Source organism: Salvia splendens, chromosome 17, assembly GCF_004379255.2.
Source record: "Salvia splendens isolate huo1 chromosome 17, SspV2, whole genome shotgun sequence".
NCBI lineage: Eukaryota > Viridiplantae > Streptophyta > Magnoliopsida > Lamiales > Lamiaceae > Salvia > Salvia splendens.
In genome coordinates, this window is record NC_056048.1 from 2,575,822 (window position 1) to 2,599,489 (window position 23,668).

Below are 23,668 nucleotides of genomic sequence, written 5' to 3' on the forward strand. Positions count from 1 at the left end.
TTTTTAAAAATTTTGTTTTTTTATTTTTTTTGTCAACTACATATACAATTCATGTCAACTACACACATATAATGTCAACTACATATACAATTCATGTCAACTACACACATATAATGTTAACAACATATACAATTAATGTCAACTATACACATATAATGTCAACTATAAGTTGTTGACATTTGATGTGTAGACTATTGACATTTGATGTGCAGGCTATTGACGATAATACCCTCGAGTTGACATAATCTACTTGCAGTTGACATTTCGAAAATGTTATGGATGAGTGACTGAAAATGCATCTCAATTCTTAATTAAGCTAAAAAATCTCAACCTAACCGGATCCGGTGCCAATATCCTTTTTACTATTAAGTTAAGTAATTTTTTAACTTTGGGCTTTTTCATCCACCTATTTAATTTGAGAAAGTTGCCCAAAATGCTTTCATTCACTTGGGCTTGGCTTGCTATTGCAATTGCATATCAAAAACTATATTCTCAACTATGTTAGTATTCAATAAATTACCATGAATTTAAGAATCTTTTACCAATTTTATAATTCGAATTTAATAGTATTACATCTATGGACCAATAAATTGAATTTTAATAAATCCCAATAATCCCCCTAACTGATCACTATCTTGAATCTTGATTAACCTCTTAATTAGTTCATTATTGAACTTTAAAAAATCATTATTCATTAATTATATTATAAATAATGAGTAATAAATGAAGTTTTCTTCAACAGCAAGCAATAGAGAAGCGACTTTTCCCAGTCCAAATGGGAAAAAGACAAAACGGCGCACGTTAAAAGCATATAAATAATCACCACACCAAATTAAGTAATTTTAAAAAATAAAAATAGCCAGATTAGTCAGAAGTGTACTCAAATAAGCAAATTCAAAATCCTTAACCTGCGCCCCTGTCACCACTGTGCGCATCAGAAATTGAATTCTTCTTCATCGTTAAAGTCTTTCAAAAAAGAATAAAACTACGTTGCCGTTGCCATATTACAGTGAATCATAAATTAATTAAATAGCAAAAAAAAAAATTGAATTTTTGGTTTAAAACTATTTGATTTTATTTTTATATCATTTTTATTATTTGTTGTTCAATATGCTACTGTTGCTCTTTCGTAGTTTTTACTCAACTTATTATTACTGTCATTTCTTGATTGTTGCTCAACGTATACAGTAATTCGTGATATTAATGTGTTTTACGTAATGAAATTTAAAGATAAGTACGAACTCACAAGTTCATTCACACGCATATAAGGTTATATCACTAATTCTAATTTTTTTTATATATATAAATGGACTAAATTAACTTTTTATGGCCGGCTATAATATAACCATTTAGTATCACTCTTTAAAAAATCTGATAATTCTGCTTAAATCTTCGCAGTAATTTCGCAGAATTTGTTGCTTGGCAATCAATTCATATCTTGTTTGATCCTCGCTGTGTAAATACGTTGACGCTGGTGCATGCCCGTGCACGCTATAATAGGAGCTGGAATTGAGTTCATTTTGGTGGGGAAATTAGGGTTTGGCTGTGTTGATCGACAAGGGCGGAAGTTGAGATGTTGACTGCGGATGCAGAGGAGAGATCGTCGCGGATTGTGGATGAGATGTTTGGCGCGGAGGATGAATGCGACGACGTTTACATCGACCTCGATCATTTCTGGGAAGTTATGGGAGCTCCGGCTTCGCCTTCGCAGGTTATCTTTCATGATTTGTGTCGTTCATTGGTTAGTTTCTACTTGCATGATTGGAATTGCTAGCAGTGAAGTGTATTTATTGAATGGATTGGAAGTATAATTTGGTGATCACACAATTATTTTTCTTTTTTTGAATAATTATGCTCCTGAATTGTGAAAGAAGCTATTCCTTTCACTTTGAGTTCTGTCATCTTCAAACAATAGGCAATTCTCCTTGATATTTGTAGAAGTGGAGGAAATTTATTAATTTTGAGATATGGGGATTACTGGCTTGGTTTTTCACTATGTGCAGGCTATGCCTTATGAATGGATATTGAAATGAGAAAACATAAAAAAAGAGGGAAGTGTCAGTTATTTCGTTGATCAAGTGTTTGCATTGTAGTAATCGTTATCAAGTGTCCATCTTGTAAACGAATTGTGATGTGGTCTGTGACATTGTTTCGCATGAATTCCTCCCATGTTCCATCTATGTCCTCTCTCTTTAATCTTCTTGATGCTCTCTGTTAGAGTGCTTGTGTGTTTCATCAATCTGGATTAGATTAGAATTTCAATTCTCTGTTGGAGAATTGCTTCACTGTTATAGCCTTTTAGGTGAGTATGGGAGTTGTGATTCTGTTTGTTGTTAATTTGCAGGGTAATATAGTGGAAGATCTATCTTCTATTGATGTCCCACAAGGTTGGTAAGCAGCCTTATAGTATTGTGCTTTTTTTTTCTTCCTGCAATATTTGTATTGTCACCCTAACACAACTCTGAAGTCTCAGATTCTAGGACTGGAAGTTCAGATGGCATCTCAGAATCTGCAGCGACTTCTGCTATTGTGGGCGCTGGAATGCAAGAACCTTCTTCTCAGTTTGGTATTGTTGATCACAATTGCTCCAGAACTGTCACTGACGATATATCTGTCCAAGAAAATGGCCTTTCTTATAGTTGTAAGGTTGGTGGTCCCCAAACACCATCATCATACAGCCAAAATGATGGTGGTAGAGCTCCATCTGGCATGTCCAATCATAGTGACCCATTGTGTTCGTATAGTATGGGTCATGTTAACCATGATAAGGATCTGATTGAATACTCTAGGCTAAATTTTCACTACGAAAGTAAGTCTTGGTTTAATGCTTCATTCATTAAGAATATATATTGTTTTCAAATATTTTTTTCAGAATAAGTTACTTGGTTCTGACATTGTTTGTATATTTCAGCAGAAAATAACGAAAAAACTTACCATGGAACTCTTGCTGCAGACCAGGAGGATGTCTCAGTTATTGATCGATATGGGATTTCTCTTGACGTTTCCCATAATGAGTCCAGTTCTTGTGAAATTAATATGGCCGACATTCCAGATTTAACTTCTGAAAATGGTGGCATGCACCTTTTCTGCTCAGATGGTCCATCCTATGCTTCTCTTAGCTCTGGCTTTCAATCCTTGGCTTGTGATGGAGGTAGAACGGTCAATTCTATGGATGAAGGAGAAAATTTTTGTGACGGCTTCATTAATGGAATGCCTTATGTGGATGTGGCTGCTTCCCAAGTTGGATTCAACTATTCTAGTGACATGAGTACATTGCAGGATGAGTCAAAAAATATTTCTCCTGTTTCTTTGTCATGCATTTTCAGCAAATCCCGGGGTAATACCAAGGTCAGGAAAAATGTGGAATCATTTATATCTACTGAAATCATTTCTAGGGCATCTGAAGTAGTTGACATAGCCCGCAGGAAATATCATGGGGATGCAAGTAAGCAGCCCTCTGCAACTAGTATACCATGGTCTTCATCTGGTTCCTTCTCTTCGACTCCATGTGAGAACTATGTTTCCTGCAAAACGGAAGAAAATGAGGACGTGCTTTTGAACAGTGATTTCCTTCGCTGGGGTATGGTTGGTCAGACTAACACCCAAAAATTGGCTATTGGTGCTCGGGATGGTAATTCTGCTCTTCTGGTGTCATGTCAAACTGGCATGTGGCCATTAGCTTCAGTCAAGGCAGAAACGAATTTTCAAAAGACGGAAATTGAGGCCCCAGAATTCAACAATTTTTATCTTCCTAACACCAATTACCAAAGGGTTCAGAGTAACACGATGGAGCCTATTAATCTCGATGATGACTACGATCTTTGTATTCTTGAGGATATGAGTACACCAGCAGTAGCCTCAAAGCCTGTTACATTGAATGGAAAGTCATTTGCTGCTTCACAATATTCAACATCTATAGACCATGTTGACCAGATGACAATGGGGCATTCAAGGCCTAGACCAAATGATGAACGGGTTATTTTTCAAGTTGCCATGCAGGTGATTCTATAACACCGACCTTATATGCTGGTTGCAGGTTCTAGCTTTCATGGTATCATATTTGGCTTTTCTGCTGCCATGATAAATTGTTCTGCACGCCTATGAAAGTTCATAGCTTCTAACTTTTTTTGGATAATTGACTTGGAGAAATTTTGCGCATGTTGCAGGATCTCTCTCAGCCAACATCAGAAGCTCTTCCACCTGATGGTTTGTCTGTGACTCTTATGAAACACCAGGTTTGAAGTTCTCTACTTGGTTTTTGGCTCTTCCATGGATAGAGATACATCTGACTAGTGTAGGCTATGAGACGTAGTGGCTTGGTGAAGAGCGGGGTGTGGACTTGTGAGAGATGATGTTGCCTAGCCCTAGAACTTTTAAGACTCTGTTTTCACTTTGTGTCATCCTTCTTGCAATCGAATTGTTGTTATTTGTTAATATTCTTTACTAGTTCATATTGAGTTTTCTTCATCCATGGATGCCCGTTGCTATCATCCACTGCTTTACCCAGATGAAATTTGTGCTGATTGGTGTTTGAATCGAAAAGGTTTTTGGTTTATTCATCTTTTTTAACAATGGTGAAATTTAGCTTCAATGGAGACTGTCCAAATGTGTAATATGCTCTATGATTAACTTAATGTTATTCTTGAATGTTTTATTGTCCAAATGTGTATTCTATAGTTTTCTGAAACCCTGCTGACTCTAGTTGAGCTTATGGCCAGCGAATTGCTTTATCCTGGATGGTTAACAAAGAGACGGAAGGTGCATGTTGTTCTGGTGGGATTCTTGCGGATGATCAGGTTGCCTTTATGGTCTTTTCTCTCTAGAGGGTATGTAATCAATCATAGGGATTAATGTCTTACTATTTCCATTATGGTAGGGACTTGGGAAGACGGTGTCAACTATTGCATTGATACTAAAAGAGAGGTCACCTTCTTCCAAAGCACCGACAGCTAATATGAAACAATGTCAAATGGAGATGTGTGATCTGGACGAGGACAATGAAACTTCTGATACTTACCATGTGGAGGATACTTGTGAGGTTAATGGTTACAAGACTAACATACAAACAAAGGGTAGACCACCTGCTGGAACCCTTATTGTATGTCCTACAAGTGTTCTCCGGCAGTGGTCTGAAGAGTTGTTCAATAAAGTGACTAGGGAAGCCGATCTTTCTGTTCTAATCTACCATGGTGGCAGCCGCATAAAGGATCCTCTTGAGCTTGCTAAGTATGATGTGGTGATTACAACATATGCTATTGTTAGCATGGAGGTGCCAAAGCAGCCTGCTGTTGATGAGAATGATGATCAATTTGGTACCCCCTTTCAAGGATGCTCATCTAGTAAAAAGAGGAAGTCACTTGAAACTGCGTCTTCTAAGAAGTCAGCTAGGAGTAAGAAGAGTAAAAAACAAATTGACAATGAATTATTTGAAACTCTATCAGGCCCTCTTGCCAAGGTTGGATGGTATAGGGTTGTATTGGATGAGGCTCAAACCATCAAAAACCACAGAACTCAAGTAGCTAGGGCTTGCTGGGGACTTCGTGCTAAGCGTAGGTGGTGCTTATCTGGGACACCGATTCAGAATGCGATAGATGATCTTTATAGCTACTTTAGATTTCTCAGGCACGAACCTTATGCTACTTTTACAACTTTCCGCGAACATCTTAAGTCACCAATCAATAGGAATCCGAAGGTTGGGTACAAAAAACTGCAAGCAGTGCTGAAGACTATCATGTTGCGTCGAACGAAAGGTAAGAAAATCACTATCCCTAACTACTCTTACTTCTTGCTTCTTGCTTCTTGCTTCTTGCTTCTAGCTTCTATTCTAATATGACCAGTTTATTTTCCTTTCAATTTCTTCCCCTTCTGTTCCTACACTTCTAACTGCTTTATGTATCCAACAAGTTATCCATCGACTAGAATTGTATTTGGAGCTATTGATCCTTCTCATTTATGATGTTTAGTGAATTTGATTCTTATGACATTTCTAGAGTTTGTTTTTTTGTTTCATGACCATGATAGTGACACTGCATAAGTTTGGGACAGTCACAAGTCGAGTGTACTTTAAACTTGCAAGTTTTATTTCACTTAGTTTTCTTGTGTGTTCAGTAATCTATTAGACCACCTACTGTTATAAGATAAACAAGATGAGCATGTGTCAGTTTATAATTTAAGTTTAAATAGGAAGACTACTGTTTTCCCCTTCATTCTGCAGTGAGTTGAACTTTAAAACAAAAGGATTAGTGATAGAAATCCATGGGGTTCTATCTTAAAACCAATTGGTGATAGGTGGAGAGGCCAATGAGACTTATATAGTGGTTTCAGTTCTCTCTTTACAATTAGAAATGCAGTGGCTCATGTTTTCTGGCTTTTACTGAAATTTGCATAAATCACATAAATGAAGAAGCATCTCTCTGGAACTTAATGCTATATTAGTGGTAACTTTGATCCAGGTACTTATATTGATGGAGAACCAATTATTGATCTACCACCGAAAACTATAGAACTGAAACGGGTTGATTTCTCCATGGAGGAGCGCAATTTCTATTGCAGACTTGAGGCTGATTCACAGGCGCAATTTGCTGTACGTTAACAATACTATTAAAAATACAATTTTTTATGCATCCATCTTTGGTAATTTTGTGACTTCTTGACCTTGTTGCTGCTATTGGCAGGAATATGCAAAAGCAGGGACAGTCAAACAGAACTATGTGAACATATTACTAATGCTTCTGCGGCTTCGACAGGCTTGTGACCACCCTCTTCTTGTTAGGGGGTTCGGTTCTACTTCACAAATGAGTTCCTCTGTTGAGATGGCTAAGAATTTTCCCCCGGAGAAAACCATCTTCCTTCTGAATTGTTTGGAAGGCTCTTTAGCAATTTGCGGGATATGCAGTGTAAGTACATAAAATTATTTCTTCCACTGCCACCAGCTCTTTTGTGTTAAATGTTGAGTTGTAATGTAGACGACCCATGATTCGTATGAATCTTATACTGTGAATATGTTGCAGGATCCACCTGAAGATGCTGTAGTAACTGCCTGCGGGCATGTCTTTTGCAACCAGTGCATTTGTGAGCATATGATTGGTGATGACACCCAATGTCCCAAAAAGAATTGCAGAACTCGCCTTACTTCTTCACACATATTTTCTATCACCACACTAAGGGATGCTATATCGAATAACCCAAATCACACCTTGAATTGCTCTGATTCCAAGCTTGCTAAAGTTTCGGAATCTTGTTCTTCAAGCTATCCAGAAGGTTCATCCAAAATCAAAGCTGCTCTGGAGCTCTTGACGTCTTTGTCTAAGCCACATGATCCTGCCTTCAAACCCACAGAAGGATATTCAGATTTGTTGCATGGTTACGATTCAGTGGGGAAAAATCGAACTCCAGTCATAAAAGCTGCGGGGGAGAAGGCAATTGTGTTCTCCCAGTGGACACGAATGTTGGATTTGCTTGAAGAGTATTTGAAAAGTTCGTCCATTCAATACCGCAGACTTGACGGAACAATGCCTATTTCTGCCAGAGACAATGCAGTGAAAGATTTCAAAAGCATTCCCCAGGTTTGTCACTCTTTTTGCCTGCAGTCGATTTTGCAAGTTTCAAGTGATGTGTATACTCGAAACATTGTGTTAGGTTACTGTCATGATCATGTCTCTGAAAGCCGCTAGCCTGGGACTGAACATGGTGGCTGCTTGCCACGTCATCCTCCTGGACCTCTGGTGGAATCCAACGACTGAAGATCAAGCGATAGATAGAGCACATCGTATTGGACAGACACGCCCGGTCTCAGTTTATCGGCTGACTGTGAAGGATACAGTAGAAGATCGCATTTTGGCCTTGCAGGTAACCTCCATTTATTTCTACTTCTGCATTCTTGGGTTAAGTTGTGATTTTGTGGACTCTGCTGTTATTCAGGAAAGGAAGAGAGCGATGGTTGCATCTGCCTTCGGTGAGGACGAGACGGGCAGTCGACAGACTCGGCTCACTGTGGAAGATTTGAATTACCTATTCAGGGTTGATTGAGACTTTTTCTGACTGAATATTCTTTCACATGCTAATATTTACAGCATTTTTTAAAGCTTGATAGCTTACATATACTGGAAATGATTTAGCCTTAGAATACAGTGCATAGTTTTTTGGGAACAAATTTGTAGTTTGTGTATACACAGAAGCAAATCTCTTGTTTTCTCCTTGTGTATAGCTTTTACAGAGTGCCATTACATAAACAAATCTCTCTCTCTCTCTCTCTCTCTCTCTCTCACACACACACACACACACACACACACACACACACACAAACACACATGGCATTTATACGGAAACGGCTTGTAATTTGTGAATGGTTTGTTTTTCTAACAATTTCAATGTAGAGTAAATTGTTCCATAAAAAAATAGGCATATGAAAAAAAATTAACGTTATTCCTTCTAAATTCCCTTTCGCCAAAACGCATTTATTATTACTCTATAGGTATGTCATGTGTAATACTCATTTCGTCATAAAAATAGCACATCTTAGGATTATACTAGTTTTAATGCACAAATAATAAAATAGAAACTAAAATTTATTAAAATATTGTTAGTAGAAATTGGGGTCTACTTTATTAGAGAGAGAAAGTTATCCAAAATAGAAATGTTATGAGATTGGACAAAAATGGCAAAAGTAGTACGGAGTTAAAAACAAAGTACTAGTAGCACTAATGATTTTATCATGTTGTATGTATAATATTTCAATTAACGCTATGCTTTGTAAAACAACAAGGTCCCATGGTCTAGTGGTTAGGACATTGGACTCTGAATCCAGTAACCCGAGTTCAAGTCTCGGTGGGACCTCTTTTTTTTTTTTTTTTAATTTTGCGATTTTCTTCCTCAATTCATGCATTCCATTTTGCTTTTTTTTTTTTTTACATTTATGGAGAACTCAGGAAAGTGTGTAACAACTCAGAAACATCATGCTTCCATTCTTCTCTTTTTACACAGAGCACATAATACACAAGGAGACCAAGTAAAATCAAGATTGTTTGAAAATGGAAAATATTACAACTTTTTCCAATGATAATCAAATCTAATAAGCAGATAATATCTACTCCAACCAGCTCAAAATATCATCAAGAACAGCCTCAACATTTTCATCAGTCTCCAAAAAAAAAACCCAGAGAATACATCATCTCCTCATATATCTTGATCCTCTTGTCCTCGCTCCAAGCCGAATCACCACAAACGGAATCACAACATCCCTTAATCGATCACTGAAATATTCCCTAGCACTAATCAGCTCCACCACTGTCCCCACTCTCGGCCTCCCTCTATACCTCATTGGATTCATCGCTGCGATTCTCTTCCTCTCTGCCACCCGTCACCCCTTTCTCCACCAAATCCGCCAGCATCAGCCACCTGGGCTTCACACTGTCCAATATCCTGCACATGGGTGCCATCAAGATCGCGCCTTTGGAACCTCCTCATCATCTCATCGATCATGTTCTCCACTCGATCCCATCTCTCTTCATTGACCAAATGATAGTGATCAAACCTTTGGTTGAGTTGTCCAAAGCGCTGGTGCATCGAGGCTTTAACACGGTCAATGCGGGTCCCTAGGTGATCAACCCTCTTTGCCAAGGAGACATCATTATCATCATCATGAGCATGCTCCTCTTGTGGTGGGGCTGGCAGTGCCGGGTCCAGCCTTGTGAGTTGTTGTGGGTTGGACTGGAAGGGTCCGGCCATGTGGGCTGTTCGGGGTTGTAGCAGTGCCGGGTCCGGCCATGTCAATGGCACACGGAATGGCGTGGCTTTCATAATTGCCTCATGAGCTTTAGTGTTCAGCCTCCAATTCTGAGTGAAATGCCACCCATTAACATCTGTGTAGCTAGGGTTTGGGAGTGGGAAGTAATCTCCCTCTTCCTGGAAGAAGAAACGTTGCTGTATACTATTGACCATGACGAACTCAATACTTTTCAGCACCTCGATCGAAAGAAACATCTCCCCTTTGTCCTTCATCGCCTCCCATTGTTTGGTGTTAATTTTGCACCGCTCAGCAATGGCGGTGATGATCCCACCACATGCAAGTGTGCCCGAGGTCTTCCGGGCCTGACTCTGTAGATGAGAGATAATGAAATTCCCCATGTTGAGGGCTCTCCCATGTAGAACATTCCATAGTAGGAACAAATCACTCGATGCAACTTTTTTGTTTTCAAAGCGGGCAAATGGGAGGAATGCACATGCTTTCTGTAGGTATCTGAGGACAGGATTTCGAATGGAAATAGACTTGGCACAGTTTTCGTTATATATCGTTGCATAGCCTTTCCTGTGGAATGTGATGGCGGTCCAGAAGTCATCCCGGTCAAACTCATCTGGCTCATAGATGTCTTCCCCTGCACACTCTAACATGGCATTCAACTCATCAATGGACATCTCATGCTCGACATTCCCTAGACGGAATTTGATCTCGTAGATTCGGGAACCATCTCTCTTGGTCACCATTAGAGTACTCAAAAACTCTAATGTTAAGTGCCGATAGGAGGGCCATTTGCCCTTGAATATCTTTGTCAGACCGCCTACTCGACTGAGCTCCCAGAAGCAGTCACCGAGTCCCAGTGCTTCCAATGCCTCTTCGTCTGGGTATCGAGAAGGTATGACCTTCAGGTGAACGAGTTTGTCCCACTTTGCTCTCTGTTCCCTGTTAGCCAAACGAACTCCGAAAAATCCCGGGTCGTAATGGTCTACCATTTATAACAGTGTGTACCTGAAAAAAATTCAACATGTAAGAACTAGGCACAGTTAAATTTCCACATAAATAGTTACCTTCAAACTTGCACACAACATTGCACCTTTCAACTATGAATTATCCTCTGATCTAAACTTATATACTACCAATCATCTAACTAACAACTCCCCAAAACATATGCAAAACAAACTTATAGTCTATACATGAAAGTCTATATCAAATTTTCATACGACATTCTACCTAGTCACACCACACTCAATTGTATCAATAATTCCTGCCTCAAATTACTCATTCTAAATCTCCTTAAGAATCAATAATGTGGTCACAGAAAATTCAACACATAGCCTCGACAAATCAAAAGAGATTTCACAAAAATAACCTCGAATACATATGCATACCATCTGTTTGATAAAATGTTTCAATGAAAACATCATTTTCTGAGCAGACAATTGAAGAACTCCTACTCAAATATCAACACACATGCGATTTAACCCAACTAAATCTCGAGATTCAAGCTTGACCACCAAAATATAAGAAAAGGTTAAAGAAAAATCATACCTTTTCGTTTTTAGAGAAGGAACCCCTCTATTTGCTTGAATTAATCCATAAATTAGTGAAACGAAATGGATAATATGTGATTCTATGGATGAATTTGTGGATGGAATGTGAAATTAAGGTGGTGTTAACTGTGAAGGGCCGTTAAAGGGAGAAACTGAAGAGGGTGTGTGAAGGAACAGAGCAAAGGAGGGAAATTCGAAAATAACTTGCACCTTTAGAAATACTATATAAGTACGTTTTGGTAATTTAAATTTATAATATTTCATCGATTATTTTTTTATAAATATAAGTGTCAAAATTTATAAATATACTCACCTTAAAATTATCTATTTCTATTGTTGAAACCATTTTCAGTTTTTCGCCACATATTACAATCACCGACTGATCCATAATTTTCAGTTTTGGAGATACGATCAGTAATTTCCGACTAATTTCCTTTCTTCTCTTTAATTTGTTTACTCAATCAAAATATGTATCTTCATTTTAAATTAGAGTAATCATTGTGTATAAATGTGAATTCTTTTTTAGTGTTACTATCCAAATGACTTTTATTATTTAAATAAAATGTTTTATCTTCTATTATTAAAACCCGTTTAATATGCGTACTAAATTGTATATTTACAATATTTTAGAGCATCCACAACAGTCAACCTGTTCAGATGCTATGGTGTTCCATCGGGAAGAAACGATGACGGATTGCGGTTGCGGAGCCCCCGTCCCAGCAGGCCGCCCGATCTGGAGGGAGGAGCCTAATCTGGCAGGACCATGCACCCTTATCGCGCGGTGACGCCCACTCGCGGTCGTTTTTAACCGTTGTAATTTTAATTTTTCTTTTAAAAAAATCAGCAAAAAAATAAAAAAAAAATCACACTTCCCCAAATCTAACCATTTTTTTTACTGATTTTTACATATTTTTCATTTTTTTGAATCCTCTGATTCGTTCCAAAATCATACTACTATATAAATACCATATTCATAAGAAATAATTTCACACCAAACAAATGACTAATTATGAATAATCATACATTTTTATTAGGGATGTCAAACGGGTCGGCTCGTCAGGTTTCGGGCCAACCCTGGTCGGGTTGCGGGTCAATCGGGTGCGGACTAATTGAGTTGTGATTTCTTTCGGGTTATAAAAGTTCAACCCTAACCCTAAAAGCTCAGGTTTGGGGTTAGCCCAACGGGTCAATCGAATTGCTACCGATAAGATTAACACGCGATCAATCCAATAAATAATAATGAATATTAGTTATATTCATAAAATGTAAAATATTTAATTATAATAAATTTGAAATATATGCTTAAACTCAATCAGAACCATGATCAAATACTAATATTTGACATATTTCATGAAATTTTAATGCATGTTTTAAAAATTTAAATATTTTTTTAGTAAATTGAAGTTTTTAATTTATTTATCAATTATTATATTAACAAAAATTTAATATATAATTTGTATATTTAATATAAAATAGAAAGTTATTTTTTTAGCTATCTATATTATAAAATTAATTAATGAAGTGTTGAGTTAGGAGTAAAAAAATAGAATAATAGATATTTTATCAGGTTTTCGGGCTAGCCCATCGGATTTTCGGGTCTGACCCTAACGGGTTGCGGGTTAATCGGGTTTTAATTTTATCGGGCTAGAAATTTCCAGCTCTAACCCTATAAACTTGGCGGGCTATTCGGGCTATACTGACGTCCCTAATATTTTATATTGAGTTGGACCATACAAATGATTACAGGTGGAGGGCCGGATTTCATTGGCTGCCAAGATTTGGTGAAGTTGCTGGATTTGATGCCCTTCTCTTTGTATTACTCTTCTTCTGGAAATCAGGTATAACCTTTTCTTGCTCCATTTTTCTCCCTTCTCTCTCCCCCTCTCCTGTTTATATTTGATTTTTATGCATATTTGGAGTTGCTTCCTAGAATTCTCTGTTTGATAAGAGAGGTGAATTAAGAGGCTCACCTTCTACTGAGACGGCCGCGGCAGTGGATTGGGGAATGTTTCGAATCCCCTCACCATCTCGTCTAGCATGTTCTCCACTCGACCCCATCTCTCGCCATTGACCTTATGGTAGTGATCGAACCTTTGGTTGAGTTGTTCGACGTGTTGGTGCATCGCGGCTTCAGCATGGTCAATGCGGATCCCTAGGTGATCAACCCTCTCGGCCAACAAGACATCATCATCATCACCATCATCATGCTGGGGTCTCAACCTCCTCCTCGTCCTCCTTTGTTCAGATGGTCCCTCCCCATCGTGAGCATGCTCCTCTTGTGCCGGTTCTTGCATCATGGGCTGTTGGTTAGACCGGAAGTTTGTGTCGGGCCGATAATGTGGATTCAACGGGACATAGACTGGCGTGGCATCCATGATTTCGTTATGAGCTTCGGTGTTCAGCCTCCAATTTTGAGTGAAATGCCACCCGTTTACATACGTATAGCTAGGGTTTGGGAGTGGGAAGTAACCTCCCCCTTTCTGGATGAAGAAAACACGCTGTCTGTCGTCGACCATGATGAATTCAAGATCTTTCAGCACCTCGAACGAAAGAAACATCTCCCCTTGTCCTTGCTCAGCTCCCATCTGTCCTTCTCCCTCCTAAACACCAATTCTCCGGTGTGAACTTTACACCGCTCAGCAATGGCCGTGACGATCCCACCACATGCAAGTACGCCAGAGGTCTTCCCGGCCGCCTGCATCTCTAGATGAGAGATAATGAAACTCCCCATGTTGAGGGCCCTCCCGTGTAGAATGTTCCATAGCAGGAACAGCTCAATCGGTGCAACTCCTTTGGGTTTTTTCCGGGCAAATGGGAGGAATGCACACGCCATCTGTATGTATCTGAGGACAGGATTCCGAATGGAAATAGACTTCGCTCGGGCTTCACAATATGGTGTCTGTTTGCCTTTCGATAGGAAAGTGATGGCGGTCCAGAATCCATCAATGTCAAACTCATCCGGCCAAGAGACGACTTCCCCTCCACACTCCAGCATGGCGTTAAACTCCTCAACGGACATCTCATGGCCAGTATTTCCTAGACGGAATTTGATCCCGTGGATTTGATGATCTCTTGGATAATCTCCCTTGGTCACCTCTAGAGTACTCAAAAACTCTAATGTTAAGTGCCGGTGTGAGGGCCATTTGCCCTTGAATAACTTTGTCAGACCGCCTACCCGACTGAGCTCCCAGAAGCAGTCACCGAGCCCCAGTGCTTCCAGTGCCTCTTCGTCTGGGTATCGAGATGGTATGACCTTCAAGTCGACGAGTCTTGCCCACTTTTCTTTCTGTTCGCTGTAATCCAAATGAACTTCGTAAAATTCCGGGTCGTTATGGTTCACCATTTATACCACTGTGTACCTGAAAAAAATTCAACATTTAAGAACTAGGCACAATTAAAGTTCCAGATAAATATGTAGATACACTCAGTGGCTCAATCTCAACTATATATATCAACAATGAATTATCCCCCAATCTCAACTTATACACCAATCATCTAACTAACACCTACGCAAAACATATGAAAAACAAATTTATAGATGAAGGTCTATATCTAATTTCAACATGAGATTTTACCTAGTCACACAACACTCAGCTGTATCAATAATTCCTACCAAAAATTCCCCATTCTAAATCTCCCTAGGCATCAATTATGTAGTCACAACAAATTTCAACACATGTACTAGACAAATCGAAAGAGGAATCACAAAATTCACCTCGACAACATATGCATACCAAGTGCTTGATGATTTGTTTCAATGAAAGCAACACTTTGCAAGTAAAATTCAACAAACAATTGAAGGGCTCGTGCTCAAATATCAACATAAAAGCAATTTAAACCAAGAAAATCTCAAGGTTCAAGCTTGACTGCAAGAATCTAAGAAAAGTTTAAAGAAAAGCATACCTTTACCTCTCTATTTGCTTAAATTAATCCCAAATTTAGCGAAAGGAAATGGGGCATATGGAGGATTTGTGGATGGAATGTGAAACTAAGGTAAGGTGAAATGAGAATATGTATGTGTGCCTTTGTGCTGGGTTTAAGTGAGAAGAGGAGTGTGTTTTTAAATTTGAAGGATTAACTAGAATTGATCAAATTTGATTAATTTTACTGTCACTCTCTCTCGTTGGTAATGGTTTGTAAATGCCTTGTGTTTTTAACAATAGAAGTGAACTAAGAGACTTGCATTCTACTGAGACGGTGGCAGCAGTGGATTGGGAAACGTTTGGAATCTCCTCAACATCTCGCCTACTGTGTTCTCCACTCGACCCCATCTCTCGTCATTGACCTTATGATAGTGATCGAACCTTTGGGTGAGTTGTTCCAAGTGTTGGCGCATCGAGGCTTCAACATGGTCAATGCGGGTCCCTAGGTGATCAACCCTCTCGGCCAAGGAGACATCATCAGCATCATCAGCGTGTTGAGGTCCCGTCCTCCTCCTCGTCCTCCTTTGTTGGGAAGGTCCCTGATCATCATGAGCATGCTCCTCTTGTGGTGGGGCTTGGTGTGGTAGCAGTGCCAGGTCTGGCCGCATGGACTGTGGGTTGGACTGGAAGGGTATGCCAGGACGATATTGTGGATTCAACGGCACATAGGCTGGCGTGGCTTTCACAATTGCCTTATGAGCGTCAGAGTTCAGCCTCCAATTTTTAGTGATATGCCACCCATGAACATATGTATAGCTAGGGTTTGGGAGTGGGAAGTGATCTCCCGCTTCCTGGATGAAGAAAACACGCTGTCTGCTATCGACCGTGATTAATTCAATCTCTTTCAGCACCTCGAACGAAAGAAACATCTCCCCTTTGTCCTTCATCGGCTCTAATCGTTTGGCGTTAATTTTACACAGCTCAGCAATGGCGGTGATGATTCCACCACATGCAAGTGTGCCTGAGGTCTTCCTGGCCTGAATCTGTAGATGAGAGATAATGAAACTCCCCATGTTGAGAGCTCTCCTATTTAGAATGTTCCATAACAAGAACAGCTCACTCGATGCAACTCCTTTGGTTTCTTTTCGGGCCAATGGGAGGAATGCACATGCCATCTGTAGGTATCTGAGGACGGGATTCCGAATGGAAATAGACTTGGCCCGGCCTTCGGAATATGCCACCCGTTTGCCTTCCCATAGGAATGTGATGGCGGTCCAGAAGCCATCCATGTCAAACTTATCCGGCATAGAGATGACTATCCCTTCACAATCTAACATGTGGTTCAACTCCTCAACAGACATCTCATAATCGACATTTCCTAAACGGAATTTGATCTCTTGGATTCGGGGTATGATACCTACCCTGGTCACCTTTAGAGTACTCAAAAACTCTAATGTTAAGTGCCGATAGGAGGGCCATTTGCCCTTGAATAACTTTGTCAGACCGCCTACTCGACTGAGCTCCCAGAAGCAGTCACCGAGTCCCAGTGCTTCCAATGCCTCTTCATCTGGGTATCGAGATGGTATGACCTTCAACCGGACGAGTATATCCCACTTTTCTCTCTGTTCCCGGTTAGCCAAACGAACGCCGAAACATCCCGGGTCGTATTGGTCTACCATTTTTAACACTGTCTAAAAAAAATCACCACATAAGAACTACGCACAATTGAATTCCCTCAAACTTGCACACATCATCTTCCAATCTCAACTTAGATACCTATCATCTAACCAACAACTACGCAAGAAGGTCTATATCTAATTTCCACATGAGATTCTAACTAGCACACCGCATTCAATGGTATCAATAATTCCTACCACAAATTCCTCATTCTACGTCTCCCTCAATTGTGTAGTCACAGCAAAGTTCAACACATAGCCTAGACGGATCGAAAGAGAAATCCCAAAGCTCACCTCGACAACATATGCATACCACCCGTTTGATAAAATGTTTCAATGAAAGCAACACTTTGCATGCGATATTGAACAAACAATTGAAGGACTCGTGCTCAAATCTTAACACACATGCAATTTAAACCAAAAAAAATCTCAAGGTTCAAGCTTGACCATTAAAAGCTAAGAAAAGATTAAAGAAAATCATACCTTTTGGCGTTTAGAGAGGGAACCCCTGTATTTGCTTGAATTAATCCAAAATTAGTGAAAGGAAGTGGAGAATCAGTGATTTTGTGGGTGAATTTGCGGATTGAATGTTGAATTAAGGTGAAATGGGAATATGTGTATGTGTGTGTGCTGGGGTTAAGGGAGAAGAGTGACAAGAGGGGTGTGTCATGTGTGACTGTGATGTGCGAGGGAAGAGAGAAAAGGCGGGAAAATAGTGTGTGCGCTGGGGTTGCTTGAGACATTTTTTATTGGATTTAAATTTATAGATTGTGAATAAAACAAAGTATGAGAAAAGAATAATATACTGAAAAGAATAATAAAATAAGTGATAATAGATGTTTTATTTTTGACAAATAAAATTTTTTCAAGTAAATTGAAAAAATCTGAAATAGAATAAGACTCGAGTAAGTTGGGACAAGGGGAGTAATTTAATAGGCAAATTATCGGGAAAAAATCATAATGTTTGGTCAATTTTATGTGAATTTTTAGAAAAGACCCGGTTATATTATAAATGACAATTTTCAATTGTTCCAACATAAAAATATGCTAGAGTGCTACGTGTCTGAATTTATTGAAGTGATGTATACATTTGTTAAAATTAAAAACTTATTTAACAAGTGTATTAAATGGTAAAAATTTTGCCACATGATATTTTTTATCTACCACGTGATATATAATTTCCAAAAAATAAGAGATTATTGATAATTGCAAAATATATTACTCCATATTCCCTTCTTCCCAGAAAAAATAAAAGACACTTGAAGGCACAAATTTTAATTTATACTGTAATTGTTTAATATGTTAATGGAAATTGGGGCTCCTCTCATAGAAATTAGTGGTCAAAAATAGAAGTTAATTATTTTTATTAAAAATGAGGAATTAACTAGATGAAATTTGATTATTTTTGGTATAAGGCCATCTTTTTTATTGGGCCGAGCACAATGATAAGGCCCATAATTATCTAAAACAATGTAACCTGCCGAATTAAAAATCAGGAAAAATATAATGTTTTTTAAATATCTCATAGTACTAATAATAAAAATATATGTATAATATTATAATCTATCATACTATAACTTAAATTTGGGAAATAGAAAAACACACCATGAACATTTATCTAGACAATGTTTTATCTATAGTATTATTAAAACCCGTTTACTATGCGTACTAAAATGTGGATATTACGATATATTAATATCATATCTTGTTCACAAATCAAAACTTTTGATATATATCAAAACTAGTGTTAAAATAATGTGATTTTATATCCCCCCTCAAAATGAATTATACTCCATCATTATATCTAAGCAAGTGGAGTATTATGATGATACACATCAAATCGTGTTCTACGAATCAAGTGGTAATATATATTGCAGTATTATGTTTCGAGTTTAATATGATTATTTAGTAAGATTTTTTAAATAAAAGCAAACAATTGTAGTCAAACTAGTATTAAATTCAGCCAATTTAAATTGGGTCAACTGGTTGAGAAGGGAAGCAAGGATACCACCTCATCCTAGAGGTCGCATGTTCGACCCCTGGCAGGCCCATCTTGGGGATTAATTTCCCTGGGGCCTAGTGGATTCACTGGCCTGACTCCAGAGCTTCGGGAGGTGAAAAATCCTGGACCCATTCCTGCGGGTCTGGTGGACCCATTGGGTCCCACCTTGACAACGAAGCGCAGCTTGGTAAGACGCTTCACCTCCGACCGTTAGGCCGGGGGTCCGAGTCACTTTGGGGGTAGGTAGGGAACCACTCTCGATCCTCCTTTATAAAAAAAAAAAAAAATTGGGGTCAACTCTAGCACCATTTCGATTTACGTATACGCATCAAATAGTTTACTAAAGGAATGGGCAACGTCACTCTTTACCCACAAACGCCACACAATTGGGCTAAAATGTAGTCCAATAAGAATAATTTTTGACTAATTATGACAAAATTTAATTAACTTTTCTATTTAAGTCTAGAGTAATGGCACTAATCCAACTAACTCACGTTTCATTTTTTTCTTTTTTTCACACGTGTGGGTATATGTACAAGTCGTTGTAACCCAAAATACACACACTTGCGATGAATACAAAAAACTATTTTTGGATGGATTCGACACATTGATTGATTGTCACTCTTGATGGTTTATTAGTAACATTGACAAAATCACTAAAAATTTCATTCATCACGCACTAAATCTCAAAATTTCATCAGCCTTCAATTTGCAATTAAAGTGACTAACACTAAATCTCACGGATCTTTTCATAAGAAAACAATTTCATCACGCACGAATTCACAAATAAGACTTCCACTCAACGTTCCATCACAAGTAATTTAACATGCATGTAAAAAATGTGTTTGAAGGGATTGGCGTTTAGTGGCAAAGCCAAGATTTTAAAAGCCAAGATTTTAGCAACGGCTCTAGTGTTAACCGTTGTAGGCTACTTTTTAATGTCAACATCTATGCAACATTGACGATAGAATATCTCAGTCTAAGTGACACATTTTTCCTTTTTAGGATGTCTCGGTCTAAATAACACATTTCTAGATATAGGAACATCTCTACTTTTTCCCTCTCTTTTTTAGTGTTACTTATTACTTCCTCCGTCCCATTCTAAATGACACATTTTTCCTTTTTAGGATGTCTCAGTCTAAATAACACATTTCTAGATATAGGAACATCTCTACTTTTTCCCTCTCTTTATTCTCTCTATCTTAGTGATCACAAAATAACACATCATAAAATCTCGTGCCGAATTATAAATGCCCCACTTAGAGCGAGACGGAGGAAGTAGTTGTTATCATATAAACATGGAAAATAAAATAAACAAATATCTCATATTTATAGTAAAAATAACTAAAATCATTTTACAAGTCTTGTAGGAGCTATTACACTTATTACCAATTAGTTATAAATTGGGCTTATTTCATACTATAAATTCGGGTTGCCCAAAACGTTAATTAGTCCAATCCGATCAGAAAAAAAGGTTCATCAATTATCACTAAATAACCCCTTACATATAAATTTCAAAATTAACGAAAAAGATAAATTAACCAATACACCCACAATAAAATAATTAATAGAGCATCAAATATTTTACATGCCCCAAAAATGCTCATATACATAAATGTACTAACGTTACCGGAAATAAATACATTGTGAATTCAGTTTACTGAAACCGCGAAGGGAGTTGGAATGATTGCTGCACATCTTCATCATCATCAACACCTGCAGAATTAACAAGCGAATTGTGGTGGAATATTGTTTGGGGGTATTGCTGATTAAGCATCGAGATGTAAGAAGCATTTCCATGATCATTTGAGCTGCTGCTAGGGTTCATGCCGTCGTGCCACTCCTTCGCCGGAAACATCATCGGATTTCCATGGAAGAAATTGGAATAACCAGGGGGCTCCGCCACTTGAATCGATGGAAGCAGCAGCCCCTCCGCCGCCGCAGAAGCCGGGCTGTTTTTCTTAAAAATCCGGCATAAAACCCAATCGTCGAGCTACATGTTAAATGAATTCATATGATCAATGATTTCAATTATATGTGAATTGGATGAGTAATTAAGGATTAAACGTACTCGTGAGGATGATTTTTTGGGGAGATTGATTCCGGCGGGTTTGCTGGCGGAGGAATGATCGCCGACAAGGCGGTATTCATGCATGATCCAATTGCTTTTCACTCCTCGTGGCGGCTTTCCGCCGTAGAAAACCAGGCCTTTCTTCACTCCGATTTTCTGCGTTCCGTTATTCGTGAGGATCGGTTTGTCAGTGCCGGTGGCTTTCCAGTATCCCGACGTCGCCGCGCGATTCGGCCGCTCGCCGTTGGGGTACTTTCTCTCTCTAGGGCTGAAGAAGTACCATTCCTGCTCGCCGAAGCTCGCCTTACCTAAATTATCATCGATCAAATTCAGGAGTAGTTCAATTTGAATTTGAATAGATTAAAATTGAATTCGAAATCGGTGATTGAATGAACGGAATTGAAATTACTTGGAAGCTCCCATGGATCGAATTTGTAGAGATCGACCTCGGCGATGATCGGCACCGGGAGAGGGGCGTCGGCGGCTTTCTTCTTGAGATAGTGAACCAGGAGCTCCTCGTCGGTCGGATGGAATCGGAAACCAGGCGGCAGCTGGAGCTGGTGGCCGCCGCCGCTGAAAGTGGTGGCGCCCTCCATCGATCAGATTTTCCGGGAGAAAAATGAAATAAATTTTAAATGAAAAATGGTTTCGGGTATTTATTTAAGCCGGAGGGAATCTGGCAGCGGGATCGAGTGGAGCTCAGGTGCATGCAATTAGTGAAGTTCCGCCACTGAAGTGGCGACACGTGGGGAGATATCTCGCGGGACCACGATAAACGCGTTTACAGCCCTCACCATATCTTCTTTAGTTCGGCGATTGGCGGTGTGGGGCCCGTTGAATTCTTAAGAGGAAAATTCTGTGGACAATATTTCTATTTTTTTTAGTTTTGTTTGTTACAAAGAGAGAGAGGTGCGGTGGCGGAGGTATTGGCAGCGCCGCAATACTACGGCGGTGGGAAAGTTGTGGCGGTTTCATGTCAATAAATATATTATAATTATTTCTCCATCCACTTAACCGTCACTAAACATAGTCTCTATTACTAAAAGTTTTGCTTTTAATGGAATTAGTAACAAATAATGACGGATAAAGGAAGTATTGCTTTTAATTATGGCACTACTATTAGCTACAATTGTTCTCTTTGAATGTTTATAAAAATTAATTATTTTATATTTTTATTAATTTAATATTAAAATCTTTATCATTTATTGTAAAGAGTACTGATAATCGGTAAATGTAGAACAAGAAGAATAGATTTTACACTCCTATCATCTTTGAAAATTAATGAAACTTGGAAAATAATTTATGGGAACTTGATAGGTCATGTCAAGCTAATACCAAAAAAATAATGTTTACGTTATTCATTGTACAAATAATTAACATAATTCTGTTTTTTATAACTTCAATGAAATAAATAAAACATAGTGATCGAATTTCGATACTTATGTAGTAAGTAATATACAAGATTAATGACATTAATAGAAAAGATGAACTTATTAAAATTAAACTAAAAATTCAAATAAAATGAGAGTTGGGACTATAATAATGCTCCCGTGAAGTGTGCAATGTATTTTAATAATCATAGTAGTATAAGCGAAGCCATCAACATCCGATATCAATGATATATAGCCAATTATATTTGCCCATTAAAAGAAAGAAGTACATATCTACCCAATAAAATACCTTATAATATTGAGATCATTTTCTAAGAAATTAGTAATATCAATGGTGTGGTAATCTATAAAGAAATTGAGTGATAATTAAGAAGACAAAAAGCGGTTACTATTGTTCAAAAATTAAAAAAAAATCATGATTTGTATGTGATGACTTATTAAAAAAAATGAAACTTATAGAGTCAGATACAGTGAAAAAATCATTGTTATTATCGAATGCATATATGATGCAACGTTCATTGATGCTAATTGATGGCAACTGCAAAATAAAAGTAAACAACAACTCTAAAGAGTTCAGGTAAAGTTGTTGTATAGTAACGTCAACGATAATTCAGAACTTGTAAAGTCAGATACAGTGAAAAAAGTCATTGTTATTATCGAATACATATGTGATGCAACGTTCATTGATGCTAATTGATGGTATATGCGGAATAAAAGTAAACAACAACTTTAAAGATTTGAGGTAAAGTTGTTGTATAATAACGTAAACGATAATTTCAAAAGTCGAATTTAATGTAGTTTTCCAGACTTCATAGTAGGCAAATGGGACAGTCTGACTCCTCACGACCCCACCTGAATAGCCCATTGTATATATATAGTTGCAAATTAACATATTTGGTTAGCTTTTAAAATATATTTATTTGTGGAGAGATAAATAGTGGTGGCATTAGCCAAACAAATTGAAGCTATGTAGCTTTCGCATATGGGATGGTTTGTCCTGATTTAGAATTGTGGTGAAGGAATCTATGCCCTAAAAATGATATATTCCAACATTTTCCTAATTTTTGGCTCTAACAAATCGCTCTTTTTAAGTCAAAAAACTACATCTGCCATTTGCCTTCTAATTCACAATTAAATCCTAATTTTTTCAGTTGCCAGATCACACAAGCTTTTCAATTTAACGTCTAGTTACATATACATGCATACAGCAATATATTCATATTATTATTGTAAGGAAATTGATGACAAATTAACACAATAGAAATCCTTGAATGCTGTTAAAAAAAACAGGTTTGATTAGGTGTAAGGAGAGTGCAGTAACAAATTGAAATTGAAAATTCAATTTCTTAAAAAAATTATTATCCCACAAATGTAGATAA

General features: G+C 38.1%; 4 protein-coding genes and 1 non-coding gene across 11 annotated transcripts; 2 read left to right on the top strand and 3 right to left on the bottom strand.

Moving 5' to 3' along the window:
* The first annotated feature begins 1,355 nt into the window (after positions 1 to 1,355).
* LOC121774699 (helicase-like transcription factor CHR28) lies at positions 1,356 to 8,231 on the top strand. 6 transcript variants are annotated; one of them, XM_042171570.1, is made up of 12 exons: positions 1,356 to 1,711; positions 2,345 to 2,387; positions 2,474 to 2,809; positions 2,912 to 3,999; positions 4,167 to 4,235; positions 4,719 to 4,796; positions 4,877 to 5,750; positions 6,453 to 6,583; positions 6,747 to 6,896; positions 7,011 to 7,565; positions 7,639 to 7,848; positions 7,921 to 8,231. In XM_042171570.1, exons 1-12 carry the CDS (start codon positions 1,574 to 1,576, stop codon positions 8,026 to 8,028), a joined length of 3,780 nt encoding a protein of 1,259 aa, XP_042027504.1. In that variant the 5' UTR covers positions 1,356 to 1,573; the 3' UTR covers positions 8,029 to 8,231. The 6 variants fall into 6 exon arrangements, with proteins under 6 accessions (XP_042027504.1, XP_042027501.1, XP_042027502.1 ...); XM_042171567.1 differs by having other exon boundaries at positions 1,357 to 1,711; positions 6,675 to 6,896; XM_042171568.1 differs by having other exon boundaries at positions 1,357 to 1,711; positions 2,915 to 3,999; positions 6,675 to 6,896.
* Positions 8,232 to 8,763: 532 nt separating this feature from the next.
* Positions 8,764 to 8,835, top strand: TRNAQ-CUG. The gene has a single exon. It is a non-coding gene; the product is annotated as a tRNA-Gln (tRNA).
* Positions 8,836 to 8,952: 117 nt separating this feature from the next.
* On the bottom strand, positions 8,953 to 11,514 carry LOC121773379. Its single transcript, XM_042170230.1, has 2 exons — positions 11,285 to 11,514; positions 8,953 to 10,744 (listed from the first exon to the last, which is right to left on the bottom strand). Exon 2 carries the CDS (start codon positions 10,726 to 10,728, stop codon positions 9,325 to 9,327), a length of 1,404 nt encoding a protein of 467 aa, XP_042026164.1. The 5' UTR covers positions 10,729 to 10,744; positions 11,285 to 11,514; the 3' UTR covers positions 8,953 to 9,324.
* Positions 11,515 to 14,524: 3,010 nt separating this feature from the next.
* Positions 14,525 to 17,533, bottom strand: LOC121773859. 2 transcript variants are annotated; one of them, XM_042170777.1, is made up of 2 exons: positions 17,309 to 17,533; positions 14,525 to 16,836 (listed from the first exon to the last, which is right to left on the bottom strand). In XM_042170777.1, exon 2 carries the CDS (start codon positions 16,826 to 16,828, stop codon positions 15,473 to 15,475), a length of 1,356 nt encoding a protein of 451 aa, XP_042026711.1. In that variant the 5' UTR covers positions 16,829 to 16,836; positions 17,309 to 17,533; the 3' UTR covers positions 14,525 to 15,472. The 2 variants fall into 2 exon arrangements, with proteins under 2 accessions (XP_042026711.1, XP_042026710.1); XM_042170776.1 differs by having other exon boundaries at positions 14,525 to 16,840.
* A 2,831-nt stretch (positions 17,534 to 20,364) lies between these two features.
* On the bottom strand, positions 20,365 to 21,502 carry LOC121773794 (NAC transcription factor 25-like). The gene is made up of 3 exons (XM_042170711.1): positions 21,308 to 21,502; positions 20,899 to 21,206; positions 20,365 to 20,820 (listed from the first exon to the last, which is right to left on the bottom strand). The coding sequence occupies exons 1-3, from the start codon at positions 21,492 to 21,494 to the stop codon at positions 20,485 to 20,487; spliced, it is 831 nt and encodes a 276-aa protein (XP_042026645.1). The 5' UTR covers positions 21,495 to 21,502; the 3' UTR covers positions 20,365 to 20,484.
* Between the last annotated feature and the right edge of the window lie 2,166 nt (positions 21,503 to 23,668).